The sequence below is a fragment of the Homarus americanus genome, unplaced genomic scaffold, assembly GCF_018991925.1.
Source record: "Homarus americanus isolate GMGI-L3 unplaced genomic scaffold, GMGI_Hamer_2.0 scaffold41366, whole genome shotgun sequence".
Classification (NCBI taxonomy): domain Eukaryota; kingdom Metazoa; phylum Arthropoda; class Malacostraca; order Decapoda; family Nephropidae; genus Homarus; species Homarus americanus.
The window spans coordinates 2,139,091-2,162,545 of NW_024723541.1; the positions used below are offsets into that span (position 1 = coordinate 2,139,091).

General features: G+C 35.6%; 1 protein-coding gene across 4 annotated transcripts in view; it reads left to right on the forward strand.

Moving 5' to 3' along the window:
• Positions 1-22,731, forward strand: part of LOC121863506 (beta-TrCP-like) — a 33,180-nt gene extending 10,449 nt beyond the window's left edge. For 2 of the 4 annotated variants that reach the window (XM_042362184.1, XM_042362186.1), the window contains exons 7-14: positions 3,620-3,811; positions 4,542-4,685; positions 6,175-6,293; positions 6,752-6,862; positions 8,154-8,232; positions 8,719-8,721; positions 9,558-9,718; positions 10,877-22,731. In XM_042362184.1, coding sequence (XP_042218118.1) covers positions 3,620-3,811; positions 4,542-4,685; positions 6,175-6,293; positions 6,752-6,862; positions 8,154-8,232; positions 8,719-8,721; positions 9,558-9,718; positions 10,877-10,880 — 813 coding nt within the window. In that variant the 3' untranslated portion in view covers positions 10,881-22,731. The remainder of the gene's footprint in view (positions 1-3,619; positions 3,812-4,541; positions 4,686-6,174; positions 6,294-6,751; positions 6,863-8,153; positions 8,233-8,718; positions 8,722-9,557; positions 9,719-10,876) is intronic. The other 2 variants (XM_042362185.1, XM_042362187.1) reach the window with 1 other exon arrangement.
• Positions 22,732-23,455: the final 724 nt, after the last annotated feature.

Sequence of the window (23,455 nt, forward strand, 5' to 3'; positions counted from 1 at the left end):
TATTTAAGCAAAGGTTTTACATTCAAAGAAAGTGGGTATTCTGTCTGGTGTTGATTCACATGAAGAGGAATTGGAAGCAGGTCGTCAAATCAAGTGTACGAGTTGAGGATATGTTCAATCATGTTTGGGTATTTCTACTTGTTGTGTGAGCTCTGGCCTCTCACTTTCTGCACTTCGTCATGTACGGTACTGCACTCTTATCTTTGTTTCCTCCATTCTCTGAGGTTTCTGTACCCCATAATCCATCCTGCACAAAACTGAGAAGAAGAATTAAGATCAGATATATGTGATGATTAATAGTGTGAAAGTTTGGGGTAAATGAAATACTGTATTGCAAGGAATATGCTTTGAAGTTGCCAAGGTATATCCAGTTAAAGGCAGATAGTTATATCTCTGTTAGCCGGAATAATTGTTACAGAGCACTTCCGGGAATGAGAGATTTCCAGGTAACGAAACAACTCTTATCAAACCCGGAAAAAAAATTCCATATTCCCAGAATTTTTCCAGGTACTGTACTGGAAAAATTTATCTCTGAATTTTCATCTCTCAAACCCGGAAAAGAAATTCCCCATCCCCGTAATTTTCCAGGAACCGGGAAAATTTTCTCTGAATTCTGCAGAAAATGTGCCCCTCGGATTATCATTCCCAAACCCAGAATTTTCCTGAAAATTCCAAGCAATTATCAGTTCCTGTTGAGACAGATTCCAGCTAACAGAGATATTACAACATCATTACACACTTTCTCTTGAAACTCTACACCTATATTGTACACGGTAAGCTTGTGAACTTTAAGAATGCAGGGTAAATCTTATTTAATCCTCCACAAATTACATGAGAGTAAATGAAGAAAAATTGGACAATGAGGCAACTGGCTTGGTGACTGTGGTGGTGTGAGGGATGTGTCACTTGTCTTTATGAGAGTTTTAGTAAGTTATTTTGTGATTGTGGGAATATAATGACACATGAAAGCTTATTGTAGATTTAATAATGGCTGCGAATCACCAAATCCGCGAATAACATTTGGGGGGGGGGGTTACTTGTGTACAAAGAAATGTATATACCCTCTATGTGTTTGTCTTTAGGACAATTATTTATTTACCTGAAGTATTGTATATGTGTGTGTGTGTGTAGACACACACAAACACACACTATAAGAACAGCCCAGTCCTAACCATTGTAAAAATTATCAACAACGCGTAATCAACCAGTGTATGTATTCACTCCCAGAAAATCTTACCTTTTTGCACTGTCACTATGTTGAAATGCCCTGTAGTATTTCCTTCCCTTTCTTCTTAATGTAACGGACAGTTGATTCGTTGATGCCGTACTCCCAGCCACACGCGGCAAACCTTTGGCCACTCCTAAATTTGTCCAGCAGTTGTATCTTCTCCACTAGGGTCATGACCTTCTTTTCTCTCTTCACTTGTTTGGGCGCCTTCCCACAGCTGGATGAAGGTGGTTGAGGGCATTTAGGAGCCATCACAAGCACAAGGAGCACAGTTGTTACGAGAGCAGAGTAGCACACGTGTGAGACGGACAAGTGTTTATCCCGGACTGAGGCGGAGGGAGCGGGGCGCGCATGGGCCAGCCTCGCGGGACAAGAGAGACCCCTTGCGGGACACCACAAAACTCTCGTGTTTCCCGTACTGGCTGCGAAAATGCCGGCAACTTTAAAACTACCCGCAGACATTCTTGGGTGCATCTAGGGTGTCATCTGCAAATAATAGAGGACCACAAATTATCTGGGCATGCTGTACTGTACTTGTAAATCAGGGTCTGCCTGTATTTAGGGTATTGTAATTGTACTTTTTTATCTGTCCATTGCTCTTTCAGTAATCTGTTAATTGTTTATTTATTTTTTATTCTGTACAGTTCATATACTATATACATGTAATGACAGTTTTTATGTACAGTAGCCTTGTGATATTTTGAGCTACTGTACAACATTTTTATTTTAATATAGTACTAGCTGAGTTGCCCAGCTTTGCCTTGGTGGAGGGATAGGAGGTAGTCTACAATCATCCCAAGGCCACCTGCACATCCCTACCAATTTTCAGCTCATATCTTCAAAAAGTGGAAATGCATAAGAAAGATAGATTCATGTATTTTATATACTGTACAGTACAGAACCTGTATATACTATATACAGTAGATTCCTTACAACTCATGGTATGTTAAAAAAAAATCTCATAAGATTTTCAGTTTGGTTCAATATACTGCAGTCTGTTTTGGTGACTAGGAAGTGATTTTGCTATGTTTTTGTGACTGTAAACTACATTGTCTCATGTTGTCAACATGTAAGCAATGGGCCACTATCATTGTTTTTGTTTTCTGATAAGTTCTTTTGCTCTGTTTTTGTGACTCAAGTGAGCAGTGTTCTTAATGATTGTGGTGAGTGTTGTTCTACAGTACAGTACAGGTATATATATTATTAGTGTAGGATTTTTATTTTTTATTTTTTTCTTCCGTGATATATCTAGGTGTTGGACTGGCTAGGAACATCTCCCATTGAACCTCAAGTTATGATTATCCTGATCTATGATATTTGACATAGTGATGGGTTTTTCAAGAACCTAACCCCATTGTAAATGGGATACCTGTAATCAATCAGAAAATCCAGCAAATTAGAAATCTGGCAAGGCTTATGTCTCAAACATCCCAGATTATTGAGGTTACACTTGTACTTAAAAACTGCAAATTCTGTCCTTAGAATAATGTGGAAAACATAAAAACTTATAAAAAAAAGTTGATTATAGACATGCCAGGTGTTGCTGTCATTTTTCTCCCATTTTCATACTTTATGTTTAGCAAATTGTTTCTAAGTTATAACCAGCATGAAATACTTAGGGTTTCAGTGAGGGAGGGAGCTTTTGGGAAGTGGCTTTGCTCAGAAGACCAGAAAATTTACGAATCCACATACTTTCGGTTTCAATTGTTCTGAATTTCCAATTATCTTCATCACTGTTTATGGCCCTTTAGGTCAGGTTGATGACATCAAATGAAAAAGAAAATCTTTGTTCGTGATACCAGCCACCATACTGCTTAGAGAAAAATGGCATGCAAGATGGGTGAAAGTCTCTACAGCTTTCTTACTAAAGTGGGTTTGATCAAAGGATACACGAACCTCAACACAAGGGAGGGGTGAATGATAAGGTAGTGTAGTGCAAGGAAGTGTCAAAGGATGGTTGAAACTAGTACTGTAGCACCCACATGCTTCACTTCCATATACAGTATGCTCAATTTACCTATACAGTCAGCAGAGAACCACCAGTAGAGGGAAAAGGCACCTAGCCTCCATTAATGGTTCCATAGATGATAAACACCAACTGTCTTTTGATACAACTGTCACTGATGCAGAAGGTCTGAACAAACTGCTTCTATGAAAATTATATAACAAGCATAGGCAACCACTGCTGTTGTCACAGACAAAGTGTGGAGTATAATCCTTGAATCACATGTGGATAACTTGCTTGTAATGACCTAGTGAATGTAATTAAATCTATACAACATGATAATTCTAGCTACATTATTCTTGGTGCAGCTGAAAGTGTTCCAAATGTATCCTGAACTTAGACTTTATGCCTAGCAATAGTAACCTATGCATTAATGTCTTTTTCAGGTGTTGACGGGGCACACGGGATCAGTTCTATGTTTGCAGTACGACGAGCGTGTAATTATCAGTGGGTCTTCAGATTCAACAGTCAGAGTGTGGGATGTCAATACCGGAGACATGGCCAATACGCTTATCCACCACTGCGAGGCGGTTCTTCACTTACGCTTCAACAATGGAATGATGGTTACTTGTTCTAAGGTAAGTTGATGTCACAAGAGCACAACCCGACCATGATGACTTATTGTGTTCCAAAATATTTCTCATACAGTAGCTTGTATTGAATTGTTTGTCTGTCTGTCTTATAGATGATTTGATTTTGTCATCAGAAACTTTCAGTATTTGTTTGGAGGTCCAATGGCTCCTGTACACGCACTTAAATTTCAGAAACACAATTTTTATTCAATATAGATACATGAATGTGGTTATTATTTTCAGTTTGTCATCATATAAATAAACATCACCATATTGTACTTGGAGTTGCCATTATTTTGTGTATGGCTTTGATGTTTTTCTTCTTCACCTGTTTATCTCAATCCATAAAGCTTTGATTTTACTTCTCACTTTTTCTCCCATCACATTGTCTCTCTCGGTATCTCACCTCCCATTTCTCTCACACACTGCCCTACCCCTCATTTCTCTCTCTCTCTCTATTAATTGCCTTATCCTAACTCTTCTTTCTCTCACACTTTATCTTTCCTCCCAGTTTTCTCTCACTAACTTTACCCTACTTAATTGTTCCCTCTTACCTTAACCCGCTTCTCATTTGTCCACCATTATTTATTTTACACACAACTCCTTTCTCATGATTAATCCTTGTGACCTCCCCTCCTGATCCCCCTCCACCCTTTTTTGTTTTTATTTTATTCCTTCATTCCTACCATTCTTTCTATATCTGCCTCTAATAATTTTTTTGTGTTTTGCTTCACAGGATAGATCTATTGCTGTTTGGGACATGGTCTCCCCAACTGAAATTAATCTAAGACGTGTTCTGGTTGGTCACAGAGCAGCTGTAAATGTTGTTGATTTTGATGAGAAATATATTGTTAGTGCATCTGGTGACAGAACGATAAAGGTGGGTACTAATTTTTTTATATTTAATGGATATCTGTTGCTTTGTGGAGTGATGATAGTATAGCATGTTCTCTTTTTCTAACATCTTGGTTTCTGCCTGACAGTTTATACTACACACCACACCTTCACCAAACTATATTGAGGAGTCACCCTTAGGATAGATAGATTGATTTTTGGATCTAAAGATAAAAAATGAGGTCAGTGTTATTTGCCATTTACAGTATATTACTGGTGCTTGTGTCTTCATCATGCAGTCACAGCTGGATGGAGAATACTCGTATATTAGAATGCAGCACTTATACAGCATAGTTTTATACAAGAGTCAGTAGTCTTCATTTCCCGGATTTATTACCCTTAGGCCCCGGGTGACGTTCCAGAACATCCTCCTATTTTCCCCCTTTTTTTTTTTTTTTTTTTTTTCTAAACCCTGCATGGGGGGTACTGCCAGCAGCACCCTAACCCGGGGCTTAAGGGTTAATTGATTTTGTATACTGTAGATAAAGATATTTTTCAAAATACAAAGAAGCAGTGTAGTCAGCGCTGAACTTAACTGTCTTTGCTTCCCCAACTGTTAAGTTAGATACCCAATTACAGCTAGTTTAATTTGGGATACCCCTGACCTGAACCAACAACTGTAAGGGAGACGAGTGCAGTATCTACTCACCTGCTCAGGATATAAAAATTTTTATGTTAGTACATCTTAGACCTTTACTGTTACTGTCTTCCCTCACACCATATTATCTTCTTATATCTCTCTGTGTTCCTTGGTCTGCCCAACACAAAAGTGGATGAGTGTATAAAGTAAACCCTAACACATCAGAATGTTTGTACTCTGACAAATTAAAAAAATCAACACAATTTTATATATATATATTTATATATGCAAGTAAATCACTGTAGGTGCGCTTGATCTAGGTATATGCTGATAACCACAAGGAAAGAAGAAAACACGAAGTTCCCAAGCGCTTTCGTGTTGTACAGTATTTTATGAGATAAACATATTGAAAAAACTGTAGATTGTTATTAAATTTGTTCTTTTGTCCAAATCAGTAAACTAAGCAAAGTGTATGACACCATTACATCATTAATTGTGCCTGATGCTTTATTTATCAAGGTAGGCTTGTAATCTTTGGTTACCTTAGGGAGGTGGGATTCTGCCTTGTCAGCTAAGCAGCAGGTTAGAAGGCCTACATATATTGTCCAGGTCTCACTCTGTAGAATTGGGTTGGGGATAAGAAAGGCATGCTTTTTTGTGCTTTCATCTTTTGAGTCACTGTATTTCTATATTAATTTTCTCTTTATAAATAACTTCTTGAATTGAGACTACTTCTGCTTACCACTAACACATGTTGATTATAATCTGTATATACACCCATGCACATCCATTTACCCATCTACAGACTGACAAAACCCCCATCATAGTCTACTGTATTACCCACCACTTCACACTCCTCAATTTATCACTAAAGGTTATTTAATACACTCTGCAGGTATGGAGCACAGGGACGTGTGAATTTGTTCGGACGCTAAATGGACATAAAAGAGGTATTGCGTGTCTTCAGTATCGAGATAGACTAGTGGTCAGTGGTTCTTCTGATAACACTATAAGGTAGGTGGAACTCTTATGTGAGTAGAGTTCCATATTAATTATGACATTTGTAATATGTATAGTATACAGTACATGTTTTGTTAATTCTTGTTTAGTGGTCTCATCCTGTTATTAAACCTGTACTTTATATTACTTTTGCATCCTTTTGTAATCTCTAATCCTGTTATATGTTGGTATTGAATCAAAAGTTTCTGTTTATCAACCTCATTTTCCCCCAAGTGTGTGTATGAATTCATGCTCAAGATGTTATTTGGTAAGACAAATTTCTTTCTGCACAAACATCAATAAAAAATTCCACTTGCATGTGTGCCCTCTGCCCCTCCCCCTAACCCAGTATTTTCCTATGATATTCACCTTACACTCATTCACTACATTTGCATTCATATTACCTAATGTTTGTTTTACTATTTCTCTTTAGTCTCTTTCCATTGCCATAAGTTATAAACAATCTTCTCCAGGTTATGGGACATAGAATGTGGAGCGTGTTTGCGAATACTTGAAGGACATGAAGAACTGGTCCGCTGCATTAGATTCGACAACAAGAGGATAGTGTCTGGCGCTTATGATGGGTAAGTATCACATTAAGGGTATTGTGAATATCTCAGTGTATTTTATTTGTTTTTCTACCTTTTTTTTTCAATGAATATGGAAGGGATAGGTGAATGCATATCCAGTAAACAGTGGAGGAATTTAAAGAATTAAAATTTAAGATTATGGATACGGGAGTTAAAAAGGAAGAAAGGAGGGAAGACTTTGCAAATAGGATGAATGATAAAAATCCCAAGGTATACAAATAAAGGTCACACACACCCAAAATGATACGAGTTAAATATACAAACAACAATACTGTGTCTGCGGAATTCAAACCCATACCACTCAGCGGAATTTAAATCCTTAGAAAGGGACTTTTTTTGGTGTCCGTGGATATTTACAAAGGTGGAATTATGAAGATGTGCTTAAAATAGATAACCAGGAGGCATGGACGAATTGGTAAAGGAGTTGGTTTATAGTAGAGTGGATATGTGCCAAAGATGCAGTCATTCCATCGTATATATGAAAAGAGTAAAAATAAGCATTTGAGTCACAGAGGAATCAGTTTTCTGTTTCATATTATACAGTAGGTGTGGTTGGGTTTTATTTTGTTAAATGTGTAGTGTTAAGTTAGGATATAATTAGTGCATATGACTGGTGTGTGTGTAGTGTGTCTTAGTTGGTGTTAGCATTTTTCCTTAAGCTAGGGTGGATAATTTGTCCTTTTTTGAACTATATGGGCAACTGTTATGCTACAGATACAGAGGCACAGTCTTGCAAAATATGAGTGAAAAGCAACAACAATTTTATTTATTTTTTTAATCTTAGGGATACAGCTACTTAGAATGGAATTTAGGAAAACAAATTTCTTATCACTGACGAAACATGTGCCTCACTTTACACTGTGATTACTTGAATAGAGGCCAGAAACTTGAATTATACTACAGGTAGTATAAATTATCTGTTTATAATTAATGGGTTCATATTGGGATTATTATGCTCTAATGGGAGGCAAATATTGATTTTGACAGAAAGGCTGAATCCCAGCTGTAATGATTAGGGTAAGTTATGTTATGGTAAGGCCTATTAGGACGGGCCCATTTGACCATTCACCTTGGTGTTATACTGTGTGTAATATTGCCAAAGTCTGCTAAGGGTAAACCTTTATGCTCTATATATCTTTATTTCTAGGTTTGATGACTGCTTTTTGGTGGGGCTGGTTAATTAGATAATAAAGAATTGTGTATCTACTCATTTGTTTAGAATTTTAAAATATGGTTCCATAAATACATAAAGCTCATGCATCTACATTATCATCCTACACAACAGGAAAATCAAGGTATGGGATCTTCAAGCTGCCCTCGACCCGCGTGCTGCTGCCGGCACCCTCTGTCTGCGAACTTTAGTGGTAAGTCCTTGTTGTACCTTATCACACTATGTGATTATTTCTCACTTACTCTCCATAATATCCTATATAGATATGTGTGAAAACTTGAAACCTTTTTTTTTTTTTGTTAAAGTTAACAGTTAATTCTGTGGGCTGTATATAGGTAATGTAATATACTTTGTTGTCACTAATGTTGAGCTGTTATCACTCATGGCCATAAAGCATAAGAGGAAAGTAAACCTAAGCCGAGGATTTCCTCTGCCAGCCCACAAAATTAGTATGTGTAGTCTGTCATTATTAATTTGACCCTGTATGCTCCCTTCAATCACTCACTGTAATTTTTAGAAGTTGAAGAAGTTTTGGAAAATAAACAGTACTAAAGTCCATGGGATGTATTACTTGCATATATGATGGAGAAATTCAAGTCAGGCTAATGGTGGCAAACTGCAGCAGTGTTGTAAAAAAAAAGGCTACAATTCCCTACAAGTCTTGTACATTTACTTGCAGGGGGTAGGTGGGTGTATCTGAGCTTGATGTGAAATGTTTCTCATCAAGGCAACAGGGTGTCACGACAGCCTTAAGGTCGATATATTTCCTCTTTATTCGGTTTAGCTTCCTTGCCTCTTTCAAGATATAAATAAAAAAGCTTTGGGTTGTGGTATTTTGAGCTAGGCTTTTAGACTCATTGCTTCATTAAGCTATCTTATTTTATTTTTTTCAAGCAGATATCAAGTATTCAATAAGTTTTTTTTACACTTCTTGCTGTGACTTCTAAAATAAGGTACCTCTTATTGATTTCAGTTGTATTTTGTGTAGGAATCACAGTTTATCTTTGTGCCTAAAAATGCTTATGGTTATACTAGAATACTGTTACTGTAGTTATTATTAAGACATTTAAAGTTGCAGTTCTACAATACTTAAGTTTATTGTCACTCTGTACATAATTGATAATCCTAAGAAATGTATGATTATGAGTGTGAATGTATCTGTTTGTTTGTTTGTTTTTTCAGTGTGGTGTGTTTTTTTTGTGTTTTTTGTTTTTTCAGGGGGTGGTAAAGAAAGGGTGATTGAGTGAGGAGTGAGTGTAAAAAAGGGAGGGAAACTATGGTTGTCTGTTTGTGTGTGCGTGTGTGTGCGCATGCTTTTTGTAAATGTGTGCCTGAGTTGATGTGTTTTTAGGGTTTTTTTGTTCAGTGAAATCATCAACATATTATCCTATACACTTGATCATAATTACTGAAATTAATCAGCACATATATACTGTATTTTAGAGGTTTGATTAGAGCTTTAGTTGTATTAACTCTCCTCACATTATCGCCTATGTTATTTCTCTACCCCCTTTCTAGGAGCATTCTGGACGAGTGTTCCGCTTGCAGTTTGACGAGTTCCAGATAGTGTCGTCTTCTCACGATGACACAATACTCATCTGGGATTTCCTTAATTGCTCCCCGCCAGAATCTTCTGGGCCTCCTGGTGGGCGGGGCTGCTCACCCACAGTAGAAACAAGGTGATTATGTCTGGGATTAAAGGTTGTACACATACATTCATATGTAGGGTAGTTGGTTCATGCTAATAGTGTTATGAAAATAGTGAATAGAAATATTAATGTAATTTAAATCTGGTGAGCCGTGAATTGAAGATGAAGGTTACCTTGATTGTAATAGTTTTAACACTACTTTATACAAATTATAGCTGCACCTTTGGGAAGAGCTTTTTGAGTTTTTGTGTTTTAATTCACATTTATGTCATAAAAATTTTTTTACATACACAGCATGTGGCACTAGTATTACTTTTAATGGTTTTAAAAAATAATTAATGAATAATATTTTTTTATATGTTAGATAATTTAAAGTAATATTTTGGGGTCCATTGTTTGTCATTTTCAATGGTAATATGTCATATGTAATCTCTTATACCAAAGTGAATTTTCTGATAATACAAAGATTAAATCAGTATAGGTGAAATTTCACCAGAGTTTAGTTCCAGATTTTGTAACTAACAAATGTATCTTTATTTTATTTTATTTTTTTCAGTTTCTTTCATATTTCAATTAACCTATTTCAAAATCATTCCATTCCTTATAGAGTACAAAGTTCCAAATCTGGAAACCCACAAACTGGCATGTACCAAATACTGTAAATTTTAGAAATGTCCATAAAAAAAGATTCCAAATCTGCACTAAAAGAAAGAAGATGAATCACGCTTCGTTTATGAGTTATGTTGTAACTTCTTGGTCAGTCATCAGGAAGACTCAGCAGTGTTCAGTCGAGTTTGGTGTATTTGTTTACCTTTGATATACTTGTAAAAAAGGCCAGGTTTTTGCAATGTGAATACGGTTAACAAAAAAAATTTAAATGCCTGTAACAGCCTAAATTAGATAATTCTCTAGTAATAGTTTACTGGTTGATTTTTTAAATTACCATCGACTGCAAATATTTCATACTCATGTGTGTTGGTTTTAGTAGATCGTTATCTTCAAGACATACTCTAGATAGTATTGTTTAGTCCCTGTATAGTAATGGCTACTTAAAATTATTCTATAACTATTAGCACTACTAATCATTAATATTAATCTGCACAGTTTTAATATCACGACTGTATTTACCCATTTCTTATTGCGTAAGTTAAGAACACGTATTAAAATTTTTATGTATTTTATTTTCAGCTAATGCAATGGAGACATAGTACAGATAGCTTGATTTGTGTTTCACTGAAAAAGTCTTCAGATTGTTTGCTATCCATGGACAGGAGCTAAAGAGTTCCATGTCTAGGGTACCTCTGCAGCTGCGACTAAGACTTGAGTGATGGAAACTCAAGCACTACAAAAGAAACTTTATATACGAGTGCCAGTGTATAATGTTTGTCGTCGAGCACACCGACTTGTACACTAAATGCACTGGATTTGCAAGTGTCAAGCGCAAATACGACACCTCTGCCCCCTGGCCCGTCCATACTTCTGTGGTGTGATAGGCAGACTAGATCACATTGGTGCATAGCCAGACAAGAATTAGTGTACCAATTCATGTAACACTTCTAGTGCCCTTTACCTTCACTGCAACTCAAAGCTTTAGTTAAATCATAACAGTGAAATAAATCTGAATTTACGGTCTTAATATGACCTTTTGTGAGGAAACTATATCAAATATATATAAGGCCATATTGGGCTGCAGAAAACTGTTGGTGAACCTTGCCCAGTACAGTATAATGGGCAGTACTCGTTCCAGTACACAGCCTTCTGTTTCTGATGAATTGTCTCACTTGATCCATAGACCACAGGCATTTGGTAATAAAAAGAAAATGGCAAACTCATCATTTCCGTATTATAATTCTAGTGTAATATGTGTCTACATTGGATGTGTGTGTTGACTAAGAAAAAAGAAATGCAAAAAATGTAATTGATCTCAAAAGTTCTGCTCACCTAGTGATGGTACTGCTGTAGCAGGAACAAAATTATTAAGAGAATAAATTTTTTAACTTTTGAGGGAGGTTTGTGCAGACAGTGTTAAGAGAAGGTCATTATTGGTGGTTGATGACAGTGCAAACTCATTGTTTGGCAATTGGCATTTTGTGCAATATTTCCAATACACCAAGTCCTGCTCATCAGGGAGGTTTTAAATGCCAGTTGTGGTAAAAAAATACTTAAAAGTTTATGTTTCAAGAGAGCATTTTTGGGCATCAAAATATTGTGTACATGGGTGAAACTTTACCAAAAAACAAAAAACAACAAAAAAATACCATGTCTTTATTCAATAGAATAGAGCTTTCCATTTCCAGATTTAGGCATTTTTATAAAAATGTATTGAAAAGTGACCTGCAGAATGCAGCCCAACACATGGAAATATATTCACAAAAGTCTTTTTCGTGTTTATTACACATTGCTGATAAAACTTCTTTGGGTTAGTGATAGACAAAAGACTCGAAGATGTGACATGGGGCAACTCCCAGTTTTTCTGACACCAAATGCGATCAGAGTCTGTTGCTTGCTTCTGAGCTTTGGGTCATGTCCAACGCTGACATTGTGTATATTTTATTCTCATTGCTAGGCTCTCACCCTCATTTTTATGGTGGAGAATGCATTATTCACCCCAATATATATGTATATATATAAATATATATATATGGAGAGAGAGTAAGTGAGTGGATGTGTGAAAGAATGGGTGAGTGCAAAGAGTGGTGGTGTACATGGGGCCAATTTGGTTGTTGACATCTTTCATTCCGATGCTTGCTGTTGTATATGGCATTTGTCTTAAAGTATCTTTTATTGATTTCATTAATTCACTTGATATGTTGATTATCATCTTGGTGAAGTTTTTGCCAAAGGTCTGGATATATAGTTGGTGTGAGTTTTTTTGCTGGGTGGCAACAGGCAGAATGTTCCTATGCAAACCTTTTTCTTCAATTGATTTTTTTTCCATATTCATTACACAGTGCTGTTTACTGTATCTCCACAGGTGAAGTTTATTGGGAAGATTTCATTTTCACTTTTGGGAATTTATGAAATTTTTTGTTAGTATTAAGTCCAATCAATTTGACCAATTGTTTGGCTGCACATAAAGGCTTGCTTAAGTGTGTCCAGTGAAACTATATTTATACAGAGGAACAGATATCTGTATGTAAAAAGAAGTTAATTATTTTGGTGATGTCCTTAGGGATTGTGCATGGATCATGAATTGGCTCTCTAGTACATTCAAGCATGTAACTGTACAAGGAAACTCGATTATGTTTTCTCACTGTTTACCCATTGATCTTAATTACCGTACATAAATCTCGGACAAACTATCTCACAAGTCTATCTTTCCCAGTGACTTTTAAAAATTGAGCAAATACAGTATTCAGTTTTATCATTCCCAGTAGAGTATATTCCTCTTTCTGCTTAAATTCTTGTGAAACTCATTCCTTCACCTCATTAAACACTACTTTTTGTGATGCCAAAGGTGGACACTTTGAATTGTTCTATACAATCCCTGTGTATTTAATTTGTTTTCATTTCATATGTATTATCAAAAACAGCAGATAAAACTGTATCCGCAAAACCTCACACACACACCGACAGTAAGAGTCTTCGACAAATATGAAAATCATAATTTTTTTAATTTGAAAAATTATTCCAGTTTGTAACATGAATGCCTTGTAGGTGAGAGGAGAAGTAATCTAATTTTTGACTAAGACATAAAGTATTATTCTTTCTGTCTTCTAAAACCATACTCACCTGTCAACCAAAATGAGTTCAATGCCACTTTTTTCCTATATTTCAGAAAATTCGTAATGAAATTCTCGTACATGTACATGATAATCCACTTTGGCAATCATAATTAGTTTCCTATATTTGTTCTTGCAAGACCTTTTCTGCTATTTGTACTCAGAATCAAGTGCAGCTCAGCTTTTTTACTTCACTCATCTAACAGTCTCAACAAAGCATCAAGGTATCTATCTATCTAGTTTACCTCTGTTACTTCATGCTTCATCCCAGCACCACATGTAAAGCTTAATTATGTGTTCTTTATAAGAAACCTGCTTGTACATTAAGGATTTTATTCATAGATGTGTATTTTTATTATTATTATTATTTTAATGTTACTTAGTTGTAGCTTGCTAAGAGGGATTTATTTTAAATTAAAATTTTGTTGAAGCTTTTATTGCTGAACGTATATTGATGTTAGTGTTTTTTGTTACGAGGGATTTTTGTATACAGTGTTACGGATGTTTCACAAGGAATCCACCCACCCACCTCATCTTGGTGTGGCAGACGTACGCTTTAAACACATGCATTCACGGGTGTGTGACAAATGGATCCAAAGATCTACAACTGGTAGGCAGTTGCACACCCCGATTGGAATATATTACCGACACGGGATAAGCTCGCTATTAAATTTCATCTGTCATGAATTGAAATTATCTCTATCACTTTTGTAATGCCGCACTTTGTTGCGGCTGTAGGAAAATTTTTCATATACAGTTGGTTATTATGCTGGGGTACTTGTTTTGTTGTTATATGAATATAATTACACTTTATACAGTACTTTCTAATTCACACACACAAGCACAAATACACACATTGTTTCTGTTGCATATGAGCGCCTGTAAGCTAATGTTTAATTTTCCCTTACTTTATGAACTACGTGATACAGAAACCAAAATTAGTGGCTTTATTATGAATATTTGAATATAAATCTTATGTCGTATTAATGAAGATGACCCGGTGCATCTAAAATTAAACTAATATTGACAAAAAAAAGTGCCATGAATGACTTTTGGGGGGACATGCTTTATTTATGGAGAACTAATTCGATCCTTGGTAGCTATATATGCAGTGAATAGAAGCACCTGAGTATCTCAAGTCTGTTGAAGAAAGCAGAAATTAAATCCCACATCAGCAGAATGAGGCTAGATATAATTTTAATTATTAGAGATGAATTTAACATTTTTGCCCCTCCTTATTGAAGGGTGGTCCTTGCAAAACTTCCTCCATGTGCCTGTACACAGATTACATTAGCTCTACACTTATTTTTTTTTTTAAGGCAGGTGAATTATTTCGTAGAACATTACTGTATATTCTTTTATTGGAAAGTTCAGTGTATGCCATCTTCAAGCCTGATAACTTGCAACAAAATGCTGATACTTGAGGGGCTTCTTTTCACATCACCTGCAGGGTCTATCATGTAATGGAAAGATTGATGATGAAAGACATGAAACTGTACTGTATATGTCTAAAGTTATAACTCTTCATTTTAAATGAGTTAAATGTTTATTAAGGGTAATTCTCTGCTGTAAGACTGCTGAATGAAACTTTTTTAATACTGCACTCATGAATATTACATAAACAAATGCTTTATATGAAAACATATGTACAGTGCAGTACTTAGTACTGTATCATTTCCCAGTGAAAAGTGTGAAGACATTCAAGGACTTGGTATTTGTATAATGATGATATCAGTGTGCTCACTTGCATACAATGGTGAAATAAAAGGTTGGTGAAGAGAAGGGTAATCCATAACTCAGAAGAACTATATGAATGTTTGCTTCATTACATGGATAAAAGAAGCTTGTGTATAGTGTAAATGCTGTCACAACAGTATGGATGTGAAATTGAGTAAGTCCAGTTTAATTCTTTTTAAATTGGAAGTGTGAGAAGATGTGTCAGTAATATGCCATGAAAAATAAGTTGCAACTGTTGAACTAGACAGACATTAACACCAGGCACTAAAAAATTGGGTTTGAATGAAGAAGTGATAGCAAGATAAAAGTGGGTGAGGTATTGTAAAAGTTGACTGGAAGGGGAGAGTAAAAAACATATAGTAACTGCATGTAAATGTACAGAGTCAAATGTTACGAGGAGAAGCATTAACCGGTGGCACCCCTCCCTCCCTGATATGTAAATTAACACATTTATATTGGATATATGTGCAGTATATGTAATATCACAGGTGTTAAAAGTCATTAAGAGGAGTAACAACTTTATGTATAAAAGCATCTCTAGAAAATGTAACACCACCATAATTTTTAGGATCCAGGGGTGATAAGAGCTATTTGGGAGGTGTATTATGCTCATTTCATGATTTCAACAATATAAGTTTTGTAATTAGCCTTTTCAAGAAGCTGGTGCCTCAGGTAGAAATTTTGATAAGCTGAATCACACATGGTCAAGGTTGTGGTGTAAAACAATCATGGTATGATTGTAACATTGCACAAATATTTCTCTACATGAATTTTTTTTAAAGATGGGGCATCTGGATATTGTGATGTGGTTTTCTTTCTTTTTTTTAACCATAATTTACCTCCAATAATTAAATCCTCTCTCATTGATTTTTTCTATGTCAGTAATGTTAGTCATAATAGTCTTTAAGTTTGATTTTAATGAAAATATTCAAGCCAATTAGTTTGTATGTAGAAAATGGATCATTGTCTGTTGTAGAATTTTAAAGTGATTTCCTCCTGGTGTGTTATTGTATAGACATTTGTATGTTGTGATTAATTTAGCAATTTTTAGGCTCATATACTCAGTGTCATGTTAAGAACTGTGTATACTGTACAAGGAGTTGGGCAATGCTCTATGACACATGCCTAAGGTTTATGCTATAGTGTGTTAACATGACAAAATAGCTGCTGCCTCCTTGCTGAAGTTGGGGAGAATATCTATATATAAAGGATGTTCATTTTTAATCCTTTGGGCTTTATATATAAACTACAAACTTAGCATAAATCCTGTACATAAGAAAAAATATATAATATGCTAGCTGCCATGATTGTGGTGTGAGAGTTGTAGATTTTTTTCTTTTTGGTTATGAATATTTAGTTGATCATCTTTGATTTTTTCTCACTCTCCTTGTTCTCTTGTATAGTTTTCACATTTGGTCATTATTGCAACAGTAATGCTGACCTGAATATGAATACTGAGCTTTAATGTTTTAGTTGGCTGGCACTATACTGTACGTTAAGTAACAGTTGCGGTGGTATTATTGTGTTAAACGGTTTATTATACAACTGACGATGGCAGGACTTTTTAACCACGTTTTCATCTGTGATATCCCTGTTGCTTCGTCTCAGCATTAATGGTCTTGGTAGCCTCCTCCCTTCATTTGTAACTCATTGGTCATCATTTTAAAGGAGTCTTTTGCCTTTACATCACATTTTATACCACACACTGTTGCCTACAGCCCAGAAGTGAATAAATAAAAGAAAATGGAGCATTAGAAGGGAACAGAAGAAACTTTCACAGATTCATCCCCAAGTATCTTTAATTTTTCTTTTTTCTTTTATTATTCCATTTTGTCTCCTAAGTTATATTTTCCCATTCTCTTCCCCTAAAAACCATTTCCTCTTATTTTCCCTCACTTAGTGTATACTTTTTGTTTACTTACTCATAATTAATTTCTTTAATGTACTTACCTGGTCTTGTATTTATATTTTTCCTTGTAATTGTAAAACAAGTGATCTTAGCATGCAACAGAGGCTATAATATCCATATCAACAATATTTGCAGTTGAATGACACGGCAGTACATTACACCCCATGGCGGAGCTAACAAATATGATATTTGTGGTACCTTGACCATAACATGAGATGTGAAACAACCAAAGGCACTTTATTTATGAGACAACTGGAGTGATGTATGTTCTGTCTCAAGTTCGTGTCTTGTTAGATTACTAAGGAGACTTTATTTTCACAAAATATTGGCTTATTAATTTTGTTACAAATATGCACTGTCATGTAGATAACAGTTGTCATTAATGTGTTGGCCATGCTACAGTTAGTAAACGGCTTATGTGATGTTAACGGGAATCTCATGACTGTGTAATATTTAACTGCTCAATATACCTTTGTTCCTTTTGTGTCGCCATTGATTTTGGAGTAGTGTGTCCCTTTTTTGAAATAGTTTAGGTGTGTAAGTCAACTACATGTGCACCCTTCCTTCCTGACTGACTGACTGAGAGAGAGAGAGAGAGAGAGAGAGAGAGAGAGAGATAGATATACTGTACTTCCATGCTCTTGGCCTGCCTGTGCCTAAAGACTCCATAATGCACACTTGGTTCATAAAAGCCATCCTATTACTTTTTATAAATACAACTGATGAGTATTGTTACTCACCCTAATTTTTTCATATACATTTACATTTTCATAGTACTGTATATTTTTTTTGGTAATTATGAATTTATACGCTATTGCCACACATGCACTTTTTTAATCCTGATCTTGGAAGACTCATTACAAAGTGGTGAATAATAGTTAAGAATGTCGTGTTGTGATTTGGGGCTTGTGAATTAACAGATGTTTTAGTGAGCTAGGAAAAGAGTGCTTGAATTGATTACAGTAAGGTGAGTTTGCCTTTATTTTTGATAGAATTGATTGCAGTGATCTGTGTTCATCTCAAAGCTACTGTACCATCAAGTTTCCAATCTACTTATTCAGCTTCTGTGCCCAGATGTAAATACTGTAACTGCATAATGTTGACTTGGAATCGGTGTATTTAGCAGAATTGTAGGTAAGCTGATGTCTGTTGTGTATTACAAGGTAGATGATTGTCTTGTGTAGGGTGTAGAGAGGTGATTGTAAGAATGCCAGGTAAAAAAATTTTTTAATGTGTATTAAATTGATGCAGAATGACTAAAAAAATACAGCTCAGTGTTCCTGTGAGAAGTGCAAGGAATATTTTGGTGCCTCAGGATGAAAGTGTTGTAAGTTCGTGGTAACTTCGTTGGTACAATGTATGATAGATTTACTTCATTCTCCCAGTAAATACACAAGCTACATGATTTGTGGGTATTTTAGTGGCACCCCTATGTGGTGGTAAAGCCTTATCACAGACACCGTTAGACTTGTGGTTTTAGGGATATTTTTATGTAGCGTTGTTACTTGAATTTACTTGTAGTAGACACATCCTTTGTTGGACCAGCTTAAAAAAAAATCTAACATAATTTGGAAACAAGTCAGGCATGGTCTCCTTGCCTTTGGAGCTTAAGGAAATTGACTAAAACCATCTGTAAAATATATTTTATTTTTTACAAGAACACACTACTGAGGTGACATAATCCAGTGAAAGTTTTTGTCAGTTTGCAGAAGCATGAAAGCACAGGAGCAACAATCTACTTGCCTTTTTCCTCTTTTTTTTTCTTATTCAATGCTGATTCCATTACCAATGAGTGTATTCAAGTAATGAATGTTGTATAAACAAAATACCAAAATTGCCAAGTATTACTGGTACAGTTTCCATCAACTCTGTCATCAGGTTATAAAAAGTTATTTTTTATTGCACTTATTTTGATGTGTAGTTGAAGCACATTGACACCAGGTGATGACTTATATTAAGTTATACCCAAGAAGTTTTACTCAAGATTATATGGCTAGTCAAAATTTTCTAAAAAATGAGCCCAGAGTATGACTTTCCTGATGTACTGTACAGTACTTTATTTTGTGTTCTTTGCTTAATTGAGACTTCTGGTGTATTTTGATTTTTACTGATATTTCTAATTTGCTTTTTATTTTTTATTCTGGAATGACATATTGATGTCCTCTTATTCAACTGAAATTATTTAATGAATCATAATAACCATTTGACCCCTTGTTTAAATCATGACCTAGCTGGCATATAAATATGCAGGTATATAATAGCAGAAGTATTCTGTATATAATTTATTTATTTTATATTCAGATTGTTTATCAGAGAGATGTCAAACTTAGCAGTGCATTTAGAATATATTTGAACTAAGAGATCGAAAAGGCATACCCCCGGAGTTTTAATTACCCTCTTCCATTGACGGGGGTCATCATGTTTCAACTAGAGTTTTAAAAAAATTGAGTCACAAAAGACACTGCACGACAATGCTTGACAAGGTGTGGCGGTGAAATGAACTAATTCCAATAAAGTTAATTTATAATATTGGAATTAGTTCATTTTACTGCCATACCTCCCCATCAAGCGCTGGTGTGGTGTCTTCCGTGACTAAAATTTTTTAAAACTGGTTGAAACATGACCCCGTCAACGGAAGAGGGTGATTAAAACTCCGGGCATTACTCATTACCATACTGGTAATGCTTCTCTCTCTTCTTGAATTTATTCTAATAAACTGAAGAAATGTGAACGATACTTAAATGTTGTGATTGTACACCAACATACTCAACACTTTGCTTGAATCTTCTGCTTTTCTGGACGTTACTGGCGACACAGAAGGGTTGATTCTCTTCTCTCGTAAACTCTGTGTTCGTTTATGCTCTTTGATGGTCAGTTTAGTTGGTGTTCATACAAGATCACTTGATTGTTGGATTAATGTGGAGTTCATGCAGCCCCACGAGACTGTTATTTGTGACTGAATTATTTTGACTTGAAAATCCCTGCTCAGCCTACACAGAAATATGCTCTGATTTGTGGTTTGTTCAGTTAATGGGAATGTTTACATGTGTCTGTGTGGCATTTATACATAACCATCTGTTTATTGTTCTTCTTATTGCTGTTATTATTATTTTTATTATTATTTACAGTGTTATTAGTATTTAGTCAATATTATTGTTATTTACAGTACATTGGTAACCTACTTTAGGCCATTGAGCTCATCTTTATTATAATTATTTTTTTATTTAATTATTACCATCTGGTTGGTATACAGTACAGTGTATATTTTTTTTTTACTTTTTGTTTATATCTGCCCACATTTGCATGCCATTTATTGTCTCGTGTGAAAATTTTTTATCAACATTGTCCAATTACGTACTAATATATTTGCTCGAGTGAATCTTTCCTTCTAAGATGCTCGATAAGCTACTCTGTATGTGCTTATATTTATATACAATATATATATATAATTTTTTTATCATTATGCATTACAGTTTTATGGTCATGTATTATATTAACTGATATTTCACTTTCTATAATATAACTCCACAAATGAAGTAAATGTCTTGAAAGTAGACTGAGTCGATAAAAGCCATTTATGCAGCTTGGAAAGTAGACACTGAATTGGTTGTTGATCTTTGAGTCATGGTTTTCAATCATGTGGGTGAATGTGTTAGAGAAACTTAACATTTTTGCAGTACTGTAGGTAGAAACTTGAGATTATTTACCAAATATTGTTTTGTATAGACATACAGTACTGTAATTTGCATTTGTTTTTTCTCTCCCTTTTCTCTCTTCACATTGCTGTTATTCTTTGGCCACATGCATAAGGTGAAATTCTTGTGACCTTATGTAGACTTTGCCAAGTGTCACCTCTGCTTGAAATTTCATGAGGCATTTTGTATGATGTTTGCAAGTGAAGTTGTGTTTGTGTTCACCGTGCCCATACATTCGTAGAAGGCATCATCTCACTTTGTATATTCATCTTTAGGCCTATGCCTGTGACTTTCTGGTGTACATAGTATTGGCTATATACGTACGTTTACATCTGCGCAGCTGTCCAGCCATTCACTGTAACGCATTTTGGATTTTCACAAAATTAAATCTGCAGTGAATTGCCATTTTTATGTGACTGTGTACTCTTTTGTTGACAGTTTTTTGGAGGGTTTGTTGGTCGTTATCCACACACACTGTATAAATATATTTCATCACAGTACATTATAGACATTATTGATTGACTTCTTTATGTAACTTCCTTCTGCTGTCCCCCATTTGCATCACCACCTAACCTCCATGAGTATTTTTTGTAGCACATCATCGTCACTATCATGCCCTTATAACCCAGAGTCATCATAGTCACAGAGAACACTTGTAACCATAACCTTATCACATTAACAAAAAAAAAGCATCACATTGTATGCATTGGTTCATCATTGTGCATAATGAGGAATCATAGTCACATAATCAGGTATATTGTCATAGCAACATACTCATACAAGTCTGAGCATAATCATCCTTAGTCATTCTTATCTTCGTGTACAGTGTCGTCACCGATCAGTTTGGTTATCGATCATCCACATAAATAGCGTCATCATCAAGTACCCCCATTAACCAGGCAAGAAGTCACCGTCACAGCCTGCAGAAGATAATTCACTCTTCACCCGACAAATTTCATTGTCACTCCTGATGTGTCTTTACTCTTCCCTTCGCTCCCAAACCTAGTCATCTCTCAAAATGCCTCCTCCGTATACATGTTCAGTTCATTCGACACCAAAATTATCTTCATTTGACCCAGCTATCTCTCGAAACATAGCAGTGAACCATTTCCATGTAATCCCATCCAAATCCTCACTTGCATAATCTTTGGAACACTAGTGCTCTTCTTTGAACCTACACGTCATGTATTACACTTGTTATGAAAACACACACACACACACTCTCTCTCTCTCTCTCTCTCTCTCTCTCTCTCTCTCTCTCTCTCTCTGCTATCTCACCTAACTGTGCTTGCATCAGAATGTACTATCCATTCCCATACCAGTAATGTAGCTACACTTCATCAATCACTTGTACAACCACATCTTTTTGTACCTGTGTATATTACCTGCATCACTTTTGTGGGATTTTCTTCTCTGAAGCTACTCATCATTGGACCTTTCACCATCAGATATACATGCATCACTTAATCATCCCCTTCACTACCAAGCAGACAGATAGACAGACACACTGCACCTCATCATTTCCTTTATTACCAGACAGAGACAAACAGACACCATACCTTGTCATTTCACCTGTGCATACTGTCACCCACCCACAATACCACCTGGACACACGACCACCTCATCTGACCCAGCCCACTAGTGTTCTCTTGGGCTGGTCCCTCTTAAGACATACCAGGAGTATGTTTGTATCAACGTGAACCAATTCAAAGTCATATTCACACAAACTACTTCAAAGTCATATCTCCATAAACCAATTCAGTCACATACACAAACTGATTCAAAGTCGTCTCGCCTGCCCCAGGTCTCACCACCCCATGGTTTGTCTCCAGCTGACCCGCCGAGGTACATTATGTCTGTGCTATTACGTTAATGTCATGTTTGTTGATGTTGAGTGTTTTAAGAACCACCACCACTACCCCTTCATATTTTGTAGAGTATGAGTCAGTATGGATCACTTAAATAAAGACATTTCATGTACACGGTTGTTTTAATGAATGATACTGTTGCTGCATGGTGGAATATGCTAATTAGAACGCTGAAATGTTATGTTATGGATGAGAAAACTGACTTAACACCGTGAGTATGAGGAGTTAATCCCATTAAGAATAACAACTTACTGTATTACTAATTGCGATACATTTTTCCGTTAGGTTTGATGACTTTACCCTTCTGAGTAAAATGCCATCATTCTTAAGGGTGTTGATGCATTGTACTCAAAAAGGTCTAGAAATTACTCAGTGGATTAAGTCATTAAATTCGAGGGGTTGAATCATCATACTCGGAGTTAATACATCTTCCAAAAATTGGGCTAATTCATCATACACAGGGTTGGCATCATACACAAATGGTTAAATGCTAAAATGTAGACATGTATAAATGAATGATATTGAAATTAAATATTTAAGAGTTTTTTATTAAAATCTTTACAAGGACTAAAGGTACAGATATAACAGTTGAATGGCATTTTGATAAGATCTTATTTTAGTTGGTGTGGAGCTTTTGGATGAGAAAATAGCGTTTTTGCTTGGGTGCTGGACCAAATTTTCTTAACCTAACAGGACATTAGAAGTTGTGAGGCTTTGTACATTTCATTATATTGGTTGTGAATATTACTGTCTGTACTGAATATAACTGTAGACACAATATAGTCAAGATCTCACCAATGAAAAGCAGAAAGAAACAAAATTAAAACTGAAAACAA